The sequence below is a fragment of the Tribolium madens genome, unplaced genomic scaffold (genome assembly GCF_015345945.1).
Source record: "Tribolium madens isolate multiple individuals breed KSU strain unplaced genomic scaffold, Tmad_KSU_1.1 Scaffold_91;HRSCAF=231;Tcas5.2_LG7, whole genome shotgun sequence".
Taxonomy (NCBI): domain Eukaryota; kingdom Metazoa; phylum Arthropoda; class Insecta; order Coleoptera; family Tenebrionidae; genus Tribolium; species Tribolium madens.
In genome coordinates, this window is record NW_025401063.1 from 1,628,141 (window position 1) to 1,643,012 (window position 14,872).

The 14,872-nt window shown below is 34.6% G+C and overlaps 6 protein-coding genes across 9 annotated transcripts in view; 4 read left to right on the plus strand and 2 right to left on the minus strand.

The window, feature by feature from the left end:
• The window catches only part of LOC123011759, a 15,552-nt gene extending 10,474 nt beyond the window's left edge, over window positions 1-5,078 (plus strand). The window contains exons 5-6 of the mRNA XM_044409374.1: window positions 705-1,489; window positions 4,617-5,078. Of these exons, the coding sequence (XP_044265309.1) occupies window positions 705-1,489; window positions 4,617-4,752 (921 nt within the window). The 3' untranslated portion in view covers window positions 4,753-5,078. The remainder of the gene's footprint in view (window positions 1-704; window positions 1,490-4,616) is intronic.
• On the minus strand, window positions 5,073-5,960 carry LOC123011764 (trafficking protein particle complex subunit 2-like protein). Its single transcript, XM_044409381.1, has 4 exons — window positions 5,802-5,960; window positions 5,440-5,612; window positions 5,309-5,396; window positions 5,073-5,261 (listed from the first exon to the last, which is right to left on the minus strand). Exons 1-4 carry the CDS (start codon window positions 5,832-5,834, stop codon window positions 5,136-5,138), a joined length of 420 nt encoding a protein of 139 aa, XP_044265316.1. The 5' UTR covers window positions 5,835-5,960; the 3' UTR covers window positions 5,073-5,135.
• Window positions 5,516-6,660, plus strand: LOC123011763 (von Hippel-Lindau disease tumor suppressor-like). The gene is made up of 2 exons (XM_044409379.1): window positions 5,516-5,774; window positions 5,848-6,660. The coding sequence occupies exon 2, from the start codon at window positions 5,886-5,888 to the stop codon at window positions 6,411-6,413; it is 528 nt and encodes a 175-aa protein (XP_044265314.1). The 5' UTR covers window positions 5,516-5,774; window positions 5,848-5,885; the 3' UTR covers window positions 6,414-6,660.
• The window catches only part of LOC123011762 (UDP-glucose 4-epimerase), a 22,308-nt gene continuing 14,086 nt past the window's right edge, over window positions 6,651-14,872 (minus strand). Inside the window, exons 1-6 of one of the 3 annotated variants that reach the window (XM_044409376.1) lie at window positions 11,117-11,956; window positions 10,722-11,060; window positions 10,398-10,662; window positions 10,060-10,353; window positions 9,895-10,008; window positions 6,651-7,164 (exon numbers count right to left, since the gene is read on the minus strand). In XM_044409376.1, the coding sequence (XP_044265311.1) occupies window positions 6,760-7,164; window positions 9,895-10,008; window positions 10,060-10,353; window positions 10,398-10,662; window positions 10,722-10,807 (1,164 nt within the window). In that variant the 5' untranslated portion in view covers window positions 10,808-11,060; window positions 11,117-11,956 and the 3' untranslated portion in view covers window positions 6,651-6,759. Of the gene's footprint in view, window positions 7,165-9,894; window positions 10,009-10,059; window positions 10,354-10,397; window positions 10,663-10,716; window positions 11,061-11,116; window positions 11,957-14,872 lie in introns of those variants that run through there. The other 2 variants (XM_044409377.1, XM_044409378.1) reach the window with 2 other exon arrangements.
• LOC123011760 (TAF5-like RNA polymerase II p300/CBP-associated factor-associated factor 65 kDa subunit 5L) lies at window positions 7,730-10,014 on the plus strand. Its single transcript, XM_044409375.1, has one exon. It carries the CDS (start codon window positions 8,288-8,290, stop codon window positions 9,887-9,889), a length of 1,602 nt encoding a protein of 533 aa, XP_044265310.1. The 5' UTR covers window positions 7,730-8,287; the 3' UTR covers window positions 9,890-10,014.
• Window positions 11,156-11,916, plus strand: LOC123011765 (CCAAT/enhancer-binding protein gamma-like). 2 transcript variants are annotated; one of them, XM_044409383.1, is made up of 3 exons: window positions 11,156-11,296; window positions 11,400-11,492; window positions 11,538-11,916. In XM_044409383.1, exons 2-3 carry the CDS (start codon window positions 11,400-11,402, stop codon window positions 11,787-11,789), a joined length of 345 nt encoding a protein of 114 aa, XP_044265318.1. In that variant the 5' UTR covers window positions 11,156-11,296; the 3' UTR covers window positions 11,790-11,916. The 2 variants fall into 2 exon arrangements, with proteins under 2 accessions (XP_044265318.1, XP_044265317.1); XM_044409382.1 differs by having other exon boundaries at window positions 11,209-11,296; window positions 11,357-11,492.

Genomic DNA, 14,872 nt, shown 5'->3' on the forward strand with positions numbered 1-14,872 from the left:
GTTATTTCTCATAATTTAAAAAAAAATTTGCAATTTTTTCTCAAATTTTCTAAAAAGTTACTGTTTTTTTGCTTGTAAACAAACCAATTTTTTTCATTTGAAATGTAGAAATTAGCACATATTTTTGTTTTCAATCAGAAGTTTTTCAATGTAAACCATGTTTTAGCAATTTTTGTCCACTTTTTTGTAACTGTTGAATTTCTCAGTTGAAAAAAAGAATTATAAAGTGGCCTTATTTTTCATTATTTTTTTTTGTAAATTTTGTGCAAATTATTAATTAATCCTCAAAAATTATTGTTTTTTTTTGCTTACAAATTAACCAAATTTTTTTAATTGTTATTTTATTTAAAATGTAGAAATTCACAAATGAATTTTATTTTTATCTAATTAGAAGTTTTTCAATGTAAACCAAGCTTCAACGACATTTGTCTACTACTCCAAAAATCAAAATTTATTGCAACTTTCTTTCTTCAACAAAATTGAAATAGTCATCGTTTAAAAAAATATCTTCAAAAATTAACCAAATTTTTCAATGTAAACCAGGTTTGAGCGACTTTTGTCCATTCCATGTTGACTAGATCTGAAATAGCAAATAAAATTTCCGTAGATTATCAATAAATTAGCGTTTCCCTCGACCTTTGATTGCCCTAATCGATCGCCTTTATCACACACTTATCTCAAGAACCCTCGACTCCTATCACCAGGTCCGTGGCGGTTTCGTGGGCAAACCCCTCCATCTCGCCGGCGGTGAATCGGAGCCCCTTCGTCCGGAAGAACTCCGCCCCCAAATCAACCTCTCTCAACTCCACCAATCCCGTATCGGCCTTCTGAGCCAAGCATTGATGCTCATCACCATCGTCGGTTTCCTCTTCTCGGAAACCCTCTCCGAATTCTGGAAAACCAAAGTCCCGATTGTCTCCCGCAATTGGCACGACGTCGTCTTCAGAGTGGTCGAAATCGGCGTGGCGGTTTGGTTCCCGGCCGTCCTCTGGAACTGCATGCAGCCCTCAGAACTATGGATTCTCAATCCGCAAAAACTCTTGGCGAAATTGGACCAAAAGCCCCCCCAGGAGGTGGTGAACGCCTCGACGATGAGTTCCGACGATGAAGCTTTCTTAGATAAGCGCGAATGTTGGATTTGCTATGATGTTGATAAGCCTGAGCCGTTGATACAGCCGTGTGCGTGCACGGGGGATGTCTCCAGTGTCCATCATGATTGTCTCAGGAGGTGGCTGATGGAGAGCTCAGCAGGGAGCACTGAGACACTCAAATGTAAAGTCTGCAATTATGAGTATGAAGTTTGTAGTACGACGAAACTCGATTGGGAAAGGGGGTTCACCTCCAAGCATTGGGGCTGTAATGCGGTGGTTGTTACTTGTCTTTGTGTTGTCGTCGCAGTGGCTTGGATTATCATACAATTGTATGATAATAGTTACATTAGGATGCTGAGTGCGAGTGTGGCACTACTGGTCATCTATATCTGTATCAAGTAAGTTGGTAACACTGAATTGATTTTTTTTGTGTGTGAGTCGGCTGTGACTTAAAATCAGTTGATCAAAGAGTGACGTTTACAGTATTGCCAAGTTTGGTGATTTAGTAAATGAAAGAAAGTAAACACTATGTTTGCATTTTTTTTCAGTAACTTGATTATATCGACAAATTTTCTCAAAAAATTCGACAAACCACCAAATTGGTTAAAAATAGTTCTATTTGTTTTTTTACGAGATTTTACTACTAGAGGAAAATCGTAATTTATTTTTTCACCTAGAAACAGAATTATTTCGCGAAATTTCGATAAAAACAAGCCAAAAATTCAACAAAATAGAGCAAAAATTTTAAAAATTACAAAATTAATTACGAAATTGATATTAATGTTTAGCTTGTTTCACTGGACTTATTTGTTTTTGAACCAAAAACTCATTAATTTTTTTGTATATAATTTTGTCATAAATGCTTTTAACCTCGTTTTTATACCAAAATTTTAGTTTTTTTGCGAAATTTTGTAAAGACGCCAAAAAATCTATAAATTAAGTCGAAGATAATATTTTCTCTCATTTTTCGAACGTTTCAGCACATTTTTCAGCTATCAAAGCAATTATTTTGCAGAATTTTGTTAAAAACAACTTGAAAATGAAAAACTGGACCAAAAAAAAAACAAAAAAATGGAAAAAACTTGTTTAGAGATTAAAAAATTACAAAATTAAATCGAAATTGATATTATTTTTAGTTTATTTGGTTAAATCATTTTTACAAATTTTCTCAAAAAAATCGAAAAACCACCAAATTGGTTACAAATAGTTTGTTTTTTTTACAAGGTTTTACTATGTTTAGTAGAAAATCATAACTTATTCTTTTCTTTTTTTCAGCTAGGTCTAGGAACACGAAATTTCGATAAAAACTAGCCAAAAATGGTATTATTTTTAAACACGATTTTGAGATTAAAAGAATTCGTTTAAACAGGCCTAAAAATTGCAAAATTAAATCGAAATTGATATTAATTTTTAGCTTGTTTCACTCGACTTATTTGTTTTTGAACCAAAAACTCATTTATTTTCTTTGTTTCACTCGATTTAATTGGTTTTTGATCAGAATTAAGTCAAAAATAACTCGAGGAACTACTAAATTTTGTCATAAATGCTTTTAACCCCGCTTTAGTACCAAAATTTCAGATTTTTTGCGAAATTTTTCTAAGACACGCCAAAAAATCTATAAATTAAGTCGAAAATTATATTTTTCTCACATTTCTCCAAAGTTTCAGCACATTTTTCAGCTATCAAAGCAACTATTTTGCAAAATTTTGTTAAAAACAAGTTAAAAATAAAAGACTGGACCAAAAAAATTACCAAGAAAATGAAAAATCTTGTTTAAAGAGGTTAAAAAATTACAAAATTAAATCGAAATTGATATTATTTTTAGCTTGTTTCGCTAAATTTACTTTATTTTTTAACTAGAGGCCGATTTATTATGCAACGCCCAAAAATCACAAAAATAAATTGAAATTTATATTATTTTTCAATTTTTACTATGTTTAGTGGAAAATCATAATTTATTCTTGTCTTTTTTCAGCTAGGTCTAGGAACTCAATTATTTCGCGAAATTTCGATAAAAACTAGCCAAAAAAACAACAAAATAGGCCAAAAATGGTGTTATTTTTAAACGCGTTTTTGAGATAAAAAAACATTTCGTTTAAACAGGCCTAAAAATTACAAAATTAAATCGAAATTGATATTAATTGTAAACTCATTTATTTTCTTTGTTTCACTCGATTTAATTGGTTTTTGATCAAAATTAAGTCAAAAATAAGTCGAGGAACTACGAAATTTTGTCATAAATGCTTGTAACCCCGTTTTTGTACCAAAATTTCAAGTTTTTTGCGAAATTTTGCTAAGGCACGACAAAAAATTTATAAATTAAGTCGAAAATTATATTTTTCTCGCATTTCTCGAAAGTTTCAGCACATTTTTCAGATATCAAAGCAATTATTTTGCAGAATTTTGTTAAAAACAAGTTAAAAATGAAAAACTGGACCAAAAAAAATAACAAGAAAATGGAAAAATCTTGTTTAGAAGTTAAAAAATTACAAAATTAAATCGATATTGATATTATTTCGCTCAATTTAACTGTTTTTTGAGCAAAATTAAGATAAAAATAAGCCGAAAAAACACAAAATTTGATCGAAACGCTTTTAAATGCGTTTTTGTAGTAAAATCTCGCAAAATTTTGCCAAAACAAACTAAAAAATGAACAAATCAACTCGAAAATTATATTATTTTTGCATTTTTAAAACGTTTAAGCACGTTTTTCAGCTAGAAATACTATTATTTCGCAAATTTTTTCAAAAACAAGCCAAAATTTTGCCAAAAATGTTGTAATTTTTGTTTATTTCGAGAGTTTAAGCGGATTTTTAAGCTGAAACGTTCGTTTTTTGAGACACACTGTTGGAAAAAATTTCAAGTTTTTTGCTAGATTTTAGTACGTTTTTCAGCTAGAAACGCAATTATCTTACAAAATTTTGTTAAAAACAAGCCGAAAATTCATCTGATTCGGCTAAAAGTAATGCTATTTTTGCATTTTTTGAGTGTTTAAGTCCGTTTTTGAAAAACTTTTTTTCGATTTTTTTTTATTAAACTGGCTAAAAAATTATAAAATTGATATTATTTTTTATCTTGTTCCGCTCATCTTACTTTGTTTTGCAAAATCTTGTCCAAACACACTTAAACATCACAAAATGTTTATTTTTAGAGGGTTTTTTAGCTTAAAACGCAATAATTTTTGGAAAATTTTGATAAAAACAAACCGAAAAACTACAGAATCAGACTGGAAATGATATCATTTTTGCTTTTTTGAAGCTTTAAACAGATTTTTTAGCAGAAAATTGCGAAACAATTATTTTTGAGTTTAAGCAGGTTTTTAAGCTGGCAACACCGTTTTTTCAAGTCAAAAACTTTCGACCCTCTTGGAAAATTTTAAATCTTGTAATCTGGTGAAAATAGGTGTAAGTTTGGCAACTCGGCTCTGTTGAATTTTATTTTTTTTTGGACCGGCAACACTGGACAAAATCAGTGTTGCCAAATTAAAATTTCATGGCCTACTTGATGAATTGTTTTTTTTTGTAGGTTTTTGGGGCAGACGACGTTGAGCGCCTACCAAAGGGCCAAAGTGGCCGCTTTGAACATCGGTGGTCACGTGACGACGATCAGTGGAGCCGTCAATATCGAAACAAACGATTCTCAGCCGCAAGCAGCATTGTAATTGTTTTAAAAATGTGATATTTATCGATGTATTATTAGCCGATTCAATATTGTGAACTGTTTAATTTTTTTTTTTCGTACTAATTGATTAGAGTGTAGGAAGCATGTTATTGTCGTTTTTAAGTATATTTACTTAGTTGTTGGAGTTTTTATCTACTGAAGTGAGATGCCAAGTGTATATATTTCGTTCTCACTATATAGGTTAGGATTTAAGTTTGGGTCCTGTCACTTTTTGTATATATAGGTTATGCGATTAGAATTTTAATTTTTGTTTAACCCGATCTAAATCTGTGTTAATGTGGTAGAAATAAAAAAATCTCAGCGATAGTGTGACTTTTATTGAAATTAAGTTGGCTAAATACACAGTATTGCCAACTATTGAAACTAAACAGTTCCTGTCATGATGTTTTTGACATTGACGTCAAAAGACTTGGAACAAATTGGTTCTCCCGGAATGTAGAAAGGATTACACACAATATCGGCATATTCCGAATGCAGTTTTCTAAACATCTAAAATGTCAAAAAATTTAAAATTGTCAAAAAAATCAAAAACTTACTGATCTAATTTCATTATCCCTAAGCGCCATATTGGTCGAATCCACGACTATAACAAACTTAATTTTCGTATTTGTGACGTAGCCATAACTAAAACCCCCAATTAAACCAAAAATTTACAATTTTCGCTCACATTTTATGCGTTTCGAGTGAGTAAAGCATCCCTAAGTACAACTCCCGCAAATCATTAGCCCCCTTATTCCCCGCATTCAACTTCTCCTCGATCACATCCAACGACGACAAAACTTTATACTGAAAACTCAACTCCTCGTCCGGATTCAAACAGCTGAAATATTTCGGCGAGTTCTGCAACCAAACCTTGATTAGTGCGGTACAGCTATAGCGTATTTTGACAGCTGTCACAACAACAACTCGAGACCAAGTACCACAACTGAGGGCTTTTAAATGTGGTTTTCAGCGACTAATTAGCCAATTAGCGTCCACCGTGCGGGAAATTGTGAAAAATCGGTGAGTAAATCCCCGATTATTACTTACATCTTTGCCAACAATTGCCACACAAACCGCCATGTTGTGTTCACAGCCGCACCGCGGCGATCAAGTCGTGGCCGATTAGCCAAAATGGCGGAGCAACGCCCACTGGATGAACGGTCGAAAGCGAGTAGGGAGAAGGCATTTGTTCGGTTTATTAACCTAACCGAACGGACGGTTGAGGTGATTTGGATCAACTTCACGGGGGCTTATGTCAGCTATCAGTTGTTGGAAAGTGGCGGTTTTGTCGATGTGAACACTTATAAAGGGCACACGTGGATTGCCATTGACCATAAAACTAGAGATAGGTTGCAAATTGAGAAGCAGTTTGTTTATTACCCCAAAACGACGAAAGACTACTTGAAAAATCTGTACAACAAGGATGGGGTCAGATGGGACATTATTAGGCCCGATTTTGAGGCTAGGATTAAATGTGTTATCACAATCCCTGTCCATAGTTTACGCTACACATGTTTGTTGGCAATACGGAATTTTCTGGGAAGTCCCGAAGATGCTGACAGGTTAGAATTACCCAAACAACTGACCGACGATTTAAAAAAAGTTGTTCTCCAACGAAACAACCAAATTATACACACGTTTATCAGAATAGGAGATTAAATTCATAGTTCAGTGTTGTTAAGTTGGTAAAAGCGTCATATGGTGAATTTTACATTTTAAGATTGTCAGCATTGACATGTCACGTGATCTAATACCATCTATGTCCAAATGTTTTAATTAATTCAATTATTTTCACATTGACATTTGTTTATACATATAAAAAATTATTTTTTTATTTTTATAAATTCTTCTATATTGTTTTATTTATATTTTACAAGGGTTTAAATAAGAGACAAGTTAAAAAAATATAGTTTTATTTTCAACAAGTATAGTTTTGCATAAAATATGGCCAAGTTACTGGGTGTATAAATGCTTAAGTACCAGCCTTCCCGTCATACATACATCATTACTTCTGAAACCCGTTAGGATTCTGCTTTTGCCAATTCCACGTGTCCCGACACATCTCATCCACACCTCTAGTCGCCGTCCAATTTAACTCTTTTTTGGCCAAAGAAGGATCAGCGAAACTACTCGCTATATCCCCTTCTCTTCTTTTAACTATTTCATAGTTGATCTTCTGACCTGAGGCTCTCTCAAAAGCATTGATCAAATCTAATACTGAATAACCTTGACCCGTGCCCAAATTATAGGCCTTCCAGCCCTTGAAACCACTCTCGTTCATTTTTTCAAGGGCCTTCAAATGCCCTATTGCCAAGTCCGTGATGTGGATATAGTCACGGACCCCAGTCCCATCTTTGGTTGAGTAGTCGTTCCCGAAAACGAACACCTTCTCTCTACGACCTATAGCTACCTGAAATCAAAGGAAACAGATCAACCAATTGGCTCCACCTTCCCATACGAACCAGAAAATTATTCAAGAACCCACATTTAACAACTAGGGCTTACAGACGCGAATAAGACATTGTTTTATCATTTTTTACAATTATTTAGCAACGATTTCATAGAATAATCAGTGTTTTTTCATAAAATTTTATGTCGGTAACATCACTTTCTGTAAGTGAAAAAATATTTGAAAAGACGAGTTAGAACAATTGAAATTTACCGAACCGACAAAAACACTTAATTGTGTTAATTTGTATCAATTTTAGATTTATTTAACACACAGAATTTTATAAAAATGTTTTTTCGTAAACAATGGCTATATCGGTAACATCACTTCCTGTACATCAATGACATTTCAAAAAAAAAAAATTAATAAACGAATTGGCATCGAAATTGGCACAATTCAAACCTACAAAACCTTAAATACATCACAATTTCAATTTTACAATTATTTATGGCCGTATTTCGGGGAAAATTGTAAACTTTGTGATAATTCTCCGTCGATAAGATCGCATCCTGTACGTCAACGCGTGCCCTAACCTCACTTTAGTTTCAGTTTTGTGTTGTGATGGAAGAGCCAAAACTCAACTTCCCCAAACCGAAACATTGTTTTATCATTTTTTAAAATTATTTTGCAACAATTTTAGCGAATAATCGATGTTTTTTCATAAAAATTGATGATGTCGGTAACATCACTTTCTGTACATCAATTACAAGACAAAAATTATTTTAAAAGACGAGTTAGGACAATTTAAATTTACAGAATCCACAAAAACACTCAATTGTGTTAATTTATATTCATTTTAGATTTATTTAACACACGAAATTTTACGAAAATTAAACAATCTCTCTATCGGTAACATCACTTCCTATGCACAATGACATTTCAGAAGAAAAAAAATTAATCAACGAATTGGCATCGAAATTGGCACAATCCAAACATACAAAACCTTAAATACATCACAGTTTCAATTTTACAATTATTTGTGGCCGTAAAATTGTGAATTTTGTGATAATTTTCCGTCGATAAGATCGCATCCTGTACGTCAACGCGTGCCCTAACCTCACTTTAGTTTCAGTTTAGTGTTGTGATGGAAGAGCCAAAACGCGACTTCCCCAAACCGAAACGTTCAAAAACCGATCATGTGAAAAACATCGTTCAATCCTACCTCCAAAAACGCAATTACGCCCCCTTGGGAATCGAAAATTGCCATCCGGACCAACACCTTACTTACTCCCTCATCGAAAACGAAATCAGTCGTCCAAACTCAATCCTCTACAGTTGTTACAACAGTGATTCGGTCGTAATCGACCACAACTTTACCAAATTCCTCACGTGGCTGAAAGACTGCATAAAAACGAAAAATTGCAACGATTTGGAACACCTCATCGCCCCCTTTTTCTGTCACTTATATCTCGACATACTGAAAGGGGGCCACTCGGATCGGGCCGCAAACTTCCTCAAAGCCCATCTACTCGCCATCGACAAGACAAAATGCGACGATTTCGTCAAAGATTTACTCAATTTATTCGCAAACGATTGTGACGCCACCTGCATGATTGAACAATTCCGAAACAACAAATATTTCATCGAATTATCACCACAATCACTTGATTTATTAAAGAAATTCGTTGGGGAGAATTGCCACGTGGTGTTTTTACACGTGCTACAAACATGGTTCGATATCAGAGAAAACGACGAGCAAGATAAGGAAATTAGGGGGGAAATGGACGACAAGGGGGCCCCTCACAATGGTGTTTGTCTCGACGACAAATTCCGCAAGATTCTCGACGCAATCAACGACTTGGAAAAGGAACCAAAACAAATTTTTATTGCCAACATTTCACACACAAATGACCCCATTTCGTGTGCGGTAATTAAACGCAATTGTGGTTTAATTGCTTACAATCAAAATAATGTCGTTCATTTGCGACCGGTGCACTCATTTGACCCCATTTTGGGGCTCCATGACTGCAAAGAAATCAAATTTTATGATCACACGAAACGGGTTTATTCAATCACAATTTCGCCCGATTGTAGTAAACTTGTGACAGGTTCAGAAGACTCAAATTTGTGTCTTTATGACTTGAATGTGATTAAGTTGATTAGGAATTGTGGGGGACACTTGGGCCCCATTTATTGTACTAGTATTAGTAGTAATAGTGTTTATTGTGCATCAGGATCATGTGATACGACAGCCCGACTTTGGGACCTTGAAACGGGGCACAATTTACGTGTCTTTGTGGGGCACACACAAGCCATTACTTGTATTGATTTCCACCCAAATTGTTTGTATGTTGCGACAGGGGGGGCTGATCGTAATATAAGACTTTGGAGTGTTGATAATGGAACTCCTTTGAGACTGTTTCACGGTTGTAAAGGTGTGGTTTATGGGGTTGCATTTAGCCCCCTTGGTGACACACTAGCAAGTGTCAGTGATGATAAAAAAATCCGACTTTGGGATATTTTAAATTCGAAAATTAATAACGAAATCAAGCAAAAGGGGCTTCCGGGTACGAAACTAGTGTGGAGCAGTGACGGTAAACAATTATGTACGGGGGCTATCGATGGGGTTGTCCGTGTGTGGGATTTGCGCCAAATCGATTCAAGTGAGCCCCAAATTGGTTTAAACGTCAATGGAAAAATCCTACATTTGGAGTACTCGTTCGATACGTTCGCTTGTGTTACTTAACTTACCTGAGAAATGTATGGCATTAGATTGTTGGGGGTACCTGAGGGGTCTTCGCCGATCAAGCCCGAAGTGTGCGCCCCCACGGGGTTAAAATACCGCAATAAAATCACTTTCCATTCCTGAAACACGTGCAAATGACTTTCATTTAACCCCAATTGAGATAAGATTACAGCATCTGAAGTGCACACATCTTTGAGGATTTCCTCAACGAAAAATTTCGTTTTTCCATAGGGATTGGTGCAGTTTTGGCCCGTGGGGTGCGTCTCTGTGATGGGGAGGTGTTGGGGGAGGCCGTAAACGGTGGCCGATGACGAAAAGACAACTTTTTTCACCCCATTGTTTTGCATCACTTCGAAGAGGGTGCTCGAGCCGGCGATGTTGTTCTGGTAGTACATGAGGGGCACCTGGACCGACTCCCCGACGGCTTTAAGGGCCGCAAAGTGGATAACAGCGTCGATTTTGTGCTAAAAAACTCGATTAATTTTTATAACAAAAATGTTACATTTACAGTTTTGAAAACTTTGTCCAAGGCGTCTTTATTCCTGATGTCAATGTTGTAAAAAGTGATTTGTTTCTTTGTGATTTGTTCGACGCGTTTGAGGGACTCCGGTTTTTGGTTCTTCTCGGCGTAGCAATTGACGAGGTTGTCGAGGGCTATCACTGAGTAATTATTGTTTAGGAGTTCCACGACGGTGTGAGAGCCGACATAACCGGCGCCCCCTGTTACAAGAATTGTCCCGTTCGGTGCCATTGTCTCCACTGATAGCCACCAACTAGACGAAATTTTGATTAATTGTAAAATTAAAATTTTTGAGGTTAGGACTCACCTTACTTTGTCACGAAACCGACCGGAATTATCACGTAGTACACAGCCACGCTTAAGTAAAGCACAAACAGTGGATTTTGTAATAATTCCATTGTTATCACTTCTTCTTATCACTTTTTGGGTGGGTTAGTTTTATTTGACAAGTGACGTGTCAAGGACGCCATTTTGATAACCCAACATCGAAACCATAAACCGTTAAAAAAAACACAATTAACACGGGAGCCCCCCTGTGCTGTGTACCCCCCTCTTGACTCGTTATTAGAACTCTTGTCTGATTGGTATTTTTTATAGTAGCTTGAAACGATTCGATGTATCAATAACTTCGATGTCAAGTTCGATGTAACACTAAAATTATTAAATGTTTCAATAAAATCATAATTGAAACTCAAATTCCTCCTCACTGTTTTCATTACCCTTCCTGTGTTTAATTTTGGCACAATTGTGTAGTAATAATTTCGTTGTAATTGTTTTTACATCGAATTTTTATTCGATGTTGGTCAGTTTGACAGTTGACGTTTATTTTGACATTTGCCAACAGCCCCAATTGTCTCAAATTTGCGCAAAATTACGCAATTCGCATCGTAAGTAAACACCACAGAGTCGTCACAGACGCGCTTACCCCTTGTGCCCCATTTTCGCAGAATGACAGTGTCCGATTGCGTTTCTGTAGCTTGTGGGTTTCAGATGCCTCCCAGGAAGGGTCGTGTCAAAAAAGAGGGCCCCGAATCGGGGGAGGACTCGGATGAGTACCGCAAGAAGCGCGACCGCAACAATTTGGTGAGATTTGTTGGTTTGTGGCCCCAAAAAAAGACAGTTTTTTAGGCGGTGAAGAGGAGTCGTGTCAAGTCCAAACAAAAGACCCAGGAGACCTTGAACCGGGTCACGAAGCTCCGGAATGAGAACACCGTTTTGGAGGAGAAGGTGAAGACTTTGACGAAGGAGTTGGGGTTCCTCAAGGAGTTGTTTATCGCACATGCGGCCAATAACGTGGATAGTGGGAAGTTTGAAGGGGTGGATTTGCAGCAGTTGTTGGGGGAGGAGACGAGCTCGAGTTCGGGGGAGAACAAGCAATAAGGGGGCAAAGTACAAGTTTTTTAAGTGTGTGTGGAAATTTTACTTGTAATTAGGTGTGACTATGAGGAAATTAATTATGTATTACTTATGTGATCACTTTATTTTAATAAAACACGTTTTTTTATTATTACGAGTCTTATTTCAATTTTAAATAATTGAAATTTTGTAAAAAAAAGTCACTTGACGTGACCTTAACCACAAAATGTTTTTTCTTGAAACAGGACGCTCTAGGAACGTGAAAAACTTCAAAAAACATCGTTACTCGAAATAAATGTGTTAAAACAAAGATTTTGTATTATATTAAATCGTAAAAAAATTAAACTTGCGAAAAAATTGACACGTCAGATGTGACTTTAAACACAAGGATTACAAATGTAATTAAACAAGAATTTTGTGTTACGACAAATAGAAAAAAACAAAATTTGACAAAAAAATAGACACCTTATATTATCGTATCAACAACAAATTACTCCCTAGGAGTTAGGGATATTGGTGAAGAGGTTGTCATAAATTTGGTTAAGTTGGTTTGTAGTGATAAACAAAAGATATCGTAACTAGTGTCAAAAATTTAGGTTAAGTCACCTGTCACTCAATTGATAGTTGACAGGAAACGTCAACCGTCAACAACAAGGGCTAACCAAACCTAGGCATTTAAAATTACTTCTGAAAATTCTAGTTCCAAACAACATAAAAAACGTAATTTTCCTAAAAATTCAAATCCTAGGTGGTAATTTCTTGTTGACAAATCTGTATGTTTGCATCTTTTTCCAGTATTTCCACCTTTCTCAACCACTAACTTGATAATTTCGCCAAATTTTCTCAAAAAAATCGAAAAACCACCAAGATGATTAAAAATAGCTCTATTTGTTTTCTTACGAGATTTTATCATGTTTAGTGGAAAATCATAATTTATTCTTGTCCTTTTCGACATTTTTCAGCTAGAAACAGAATTATTTCGCGAAATTTCGATAAAAACAAACCAAAAATCCAACAAAATAGACCAAAAATTATGTTATTTTTGGAGTTAAAAACAAGAATTTTAAAAATTACAAAATTAAATCGAAATTGATATTAATTTTTAGCTTGTTTCACTCGACTTATTTGTTTTTGAAACAAAAACTCATTTATTTTGTTGTAAATGCTTTTAACCCCGTTTTTGTACCAAAATTTTAGTTTTTTGCGAAATTTTGTAAAGACACACCAATAAATCTATAAATTAAGTCGAAAATAATATTTTTATGGCATTTCTCGAACGTTTCAGCACATTTTTCACATATCAAAGCAATTATTTTGCAAAATTTTGTTAAAAACAAGTTAAAAATGAAAAACTAGACCAAAAAGAATAACCAAAAAAAAGAAGAATCTTGTTTAAAGAGGTTAAAAAATTACAAAATTAAATCGAAATTAATATTATTTTTAGCTTATTTCGTTAAATTTACTTAATTTTACTCAATGTACATAAAACATGTTATGACACGTGACTTTAAACACAATGAATTTTTTCTTGCAACTGGTCGCTCCAGGAACATGAAAACGTCATTATTTATGATAAATGTTTTCAAAGAAGGATTTTATGTTGAGTCAAGCAGAGAAAACATAAAATTTGCGAAAAAATTGTCACGTGAGACGTGACTTTAAACACTTGCAAGATGCACAATTCCAAAATGAAAAAATGTGACCTGTGGTTCATACTTTCACAAGTATTACCTTTTCTAGTAACTTTAAGTACCGGATAACAACAAAACATCACTTTACAGCCTTATATTAGATAATAAATAGATAATAAACTGTTACTAATCGAATTTTCAAGGTTTGCAGAAATGACAAAATGGTGAATTTCACGATTAGGGGTTGGTAAAACACGCCACTTTTTTCTATTATTTCATTCTTGGTGACGCGTTTTATTTGAGTTGAATTTTTTTATAAAAAGTGTCGAAACCCTCGCACATCCATCCTCAAATCCGGGTTAAGGTTGAAAGTCCGGTAAATCTAACTTTTGTTGCGCTATGACCGTTTATCTTCATTTACTCATCCACGTCTTGAAGATGTCATAATATCGCAACCGAAATTATGAAACGTCTCTCTTACCCTTAATCTTAATTGGCTGAGAAAATCAGAATCGAGTCGTAGATTAATCGAAACGATTATTACTCAACCAATAGGAAGACACACAAGACACACTTGACACTTTAAATAAACTGTTAATTAACATGTTGGGTAAGATGTGCTTTTCCGCATTGATTCAACAAATCGCACTGTTTGTTGTTGATTTTCCGATAAAAGGAGCGAAGTAATTTAGTTATTATGCGATCCATTTTTGTAAACGTCAATGCGGAAGTGTTTTAACACAAGGTAGTTAATTAAATCGTTGTAAAACTGTTATTATATCAGCTATTGTTCTCTGATACTGAAACTTTGTTACGTTATGGATTTTATTTCGGGCAATTTGGCAAATTTTCGCAACAGAGGTTATGTGTTTGACACCTGTCAAAAATTTTCCATCTGAATTAATCCAAGACATGACTGTGTGTATGAAAACTCATCAAATTTGAAAAAATTGCAAGTGAAAGTTTAACTTTATTGTCTACAACTCCCTACAAGTGGTATCAAGGTGTTTCTTAACGTTTTTATGAATTAAATAATTTTTAATTACTCGGCGTTCTCACGGCACGATCTCATACTGAAAATTGCGGATTACATATTTTTGATTACATAGAGAAGCGAGGTCAAGAAATAAAATTCGATTAAGGCAAAAAAAAGAAAATTTTAAATTTAGGGAATTTTGCGTCAGTTGGTGACCCGAACTGACATTTGTCATAATTGTGAAAATAAATTTTCAAGGTTTTTCCATCATGTTTCGGAAACTGAAAGTTTGTTGAAAGCAAAAGTGTTACCCACCTCAAAAATAGCCACTAAACCGCAGGTTATAACCTAGTTTTGTGAAATTTGCAATCTTTTTCGTCAATTAAACGATATTAAAAAAAAAAAAAACTCTTTTTCATATTAATGTGCATCAAGTAGGTTGTAGAAAAAAGTCTAAATGAATCTTTAATTTAAGCCCGATTCACACAAAAACTGTCATT

Excerpts from the sequence above, each read along its gene's own strand:
- LOC123011764 (XM_044409381.1), bottom strand. The coding sequence starts at position 5,834 with ATGGCGGTTTGTGTGGCAATTGTTGGCAAAGAT. Across the intron at positions 5,613-5,801 it reads TGGCAATTGTTGGCAAAGAT|AACTCGCCGAAATATTTCAG; the intron begins GTAAGTAATAAT and ends GTTTGGTTGCAG. Across the intron at positions 5,397-5,439 it reads TCACTCGAAACGCATAAAAT|TTATGGCTACGTCACAAATA; the intron begins GTGAGCGAAAAT and ends TGGGGGTTTTAG.
- LOC123011760 (XM_044409375.1), top strand. The coding sequence starts at position 8,288 with ATGGAAGAGCCAAAACGCGACTTCCCCAAACCGAAACGTTCAAAAACC.
- LOC123011765 (XM_044409382.1), top strand. The coding sequence starts at position 11,358 with ATGACAGTGTCCGATTGCGTTTCTGTAGCTTGTGGGTTTCAGATGCCT. Across the intron at positions 11,493-11,537 it reads AGCGCGACCGCAACAATTTG|GCGGTGAAGAGGAGTCGTGT; the intron begins GTGAGATTTGTT and ends ACAGTTTTTTAG.
- LOC123011763 (XM_044409379.1), top strand. The coding sequence starts at position 5,886 with ATGGCGGAGCAACGCCCACTGGATGAACGGTCGAAAGCGAGTAGGGAG.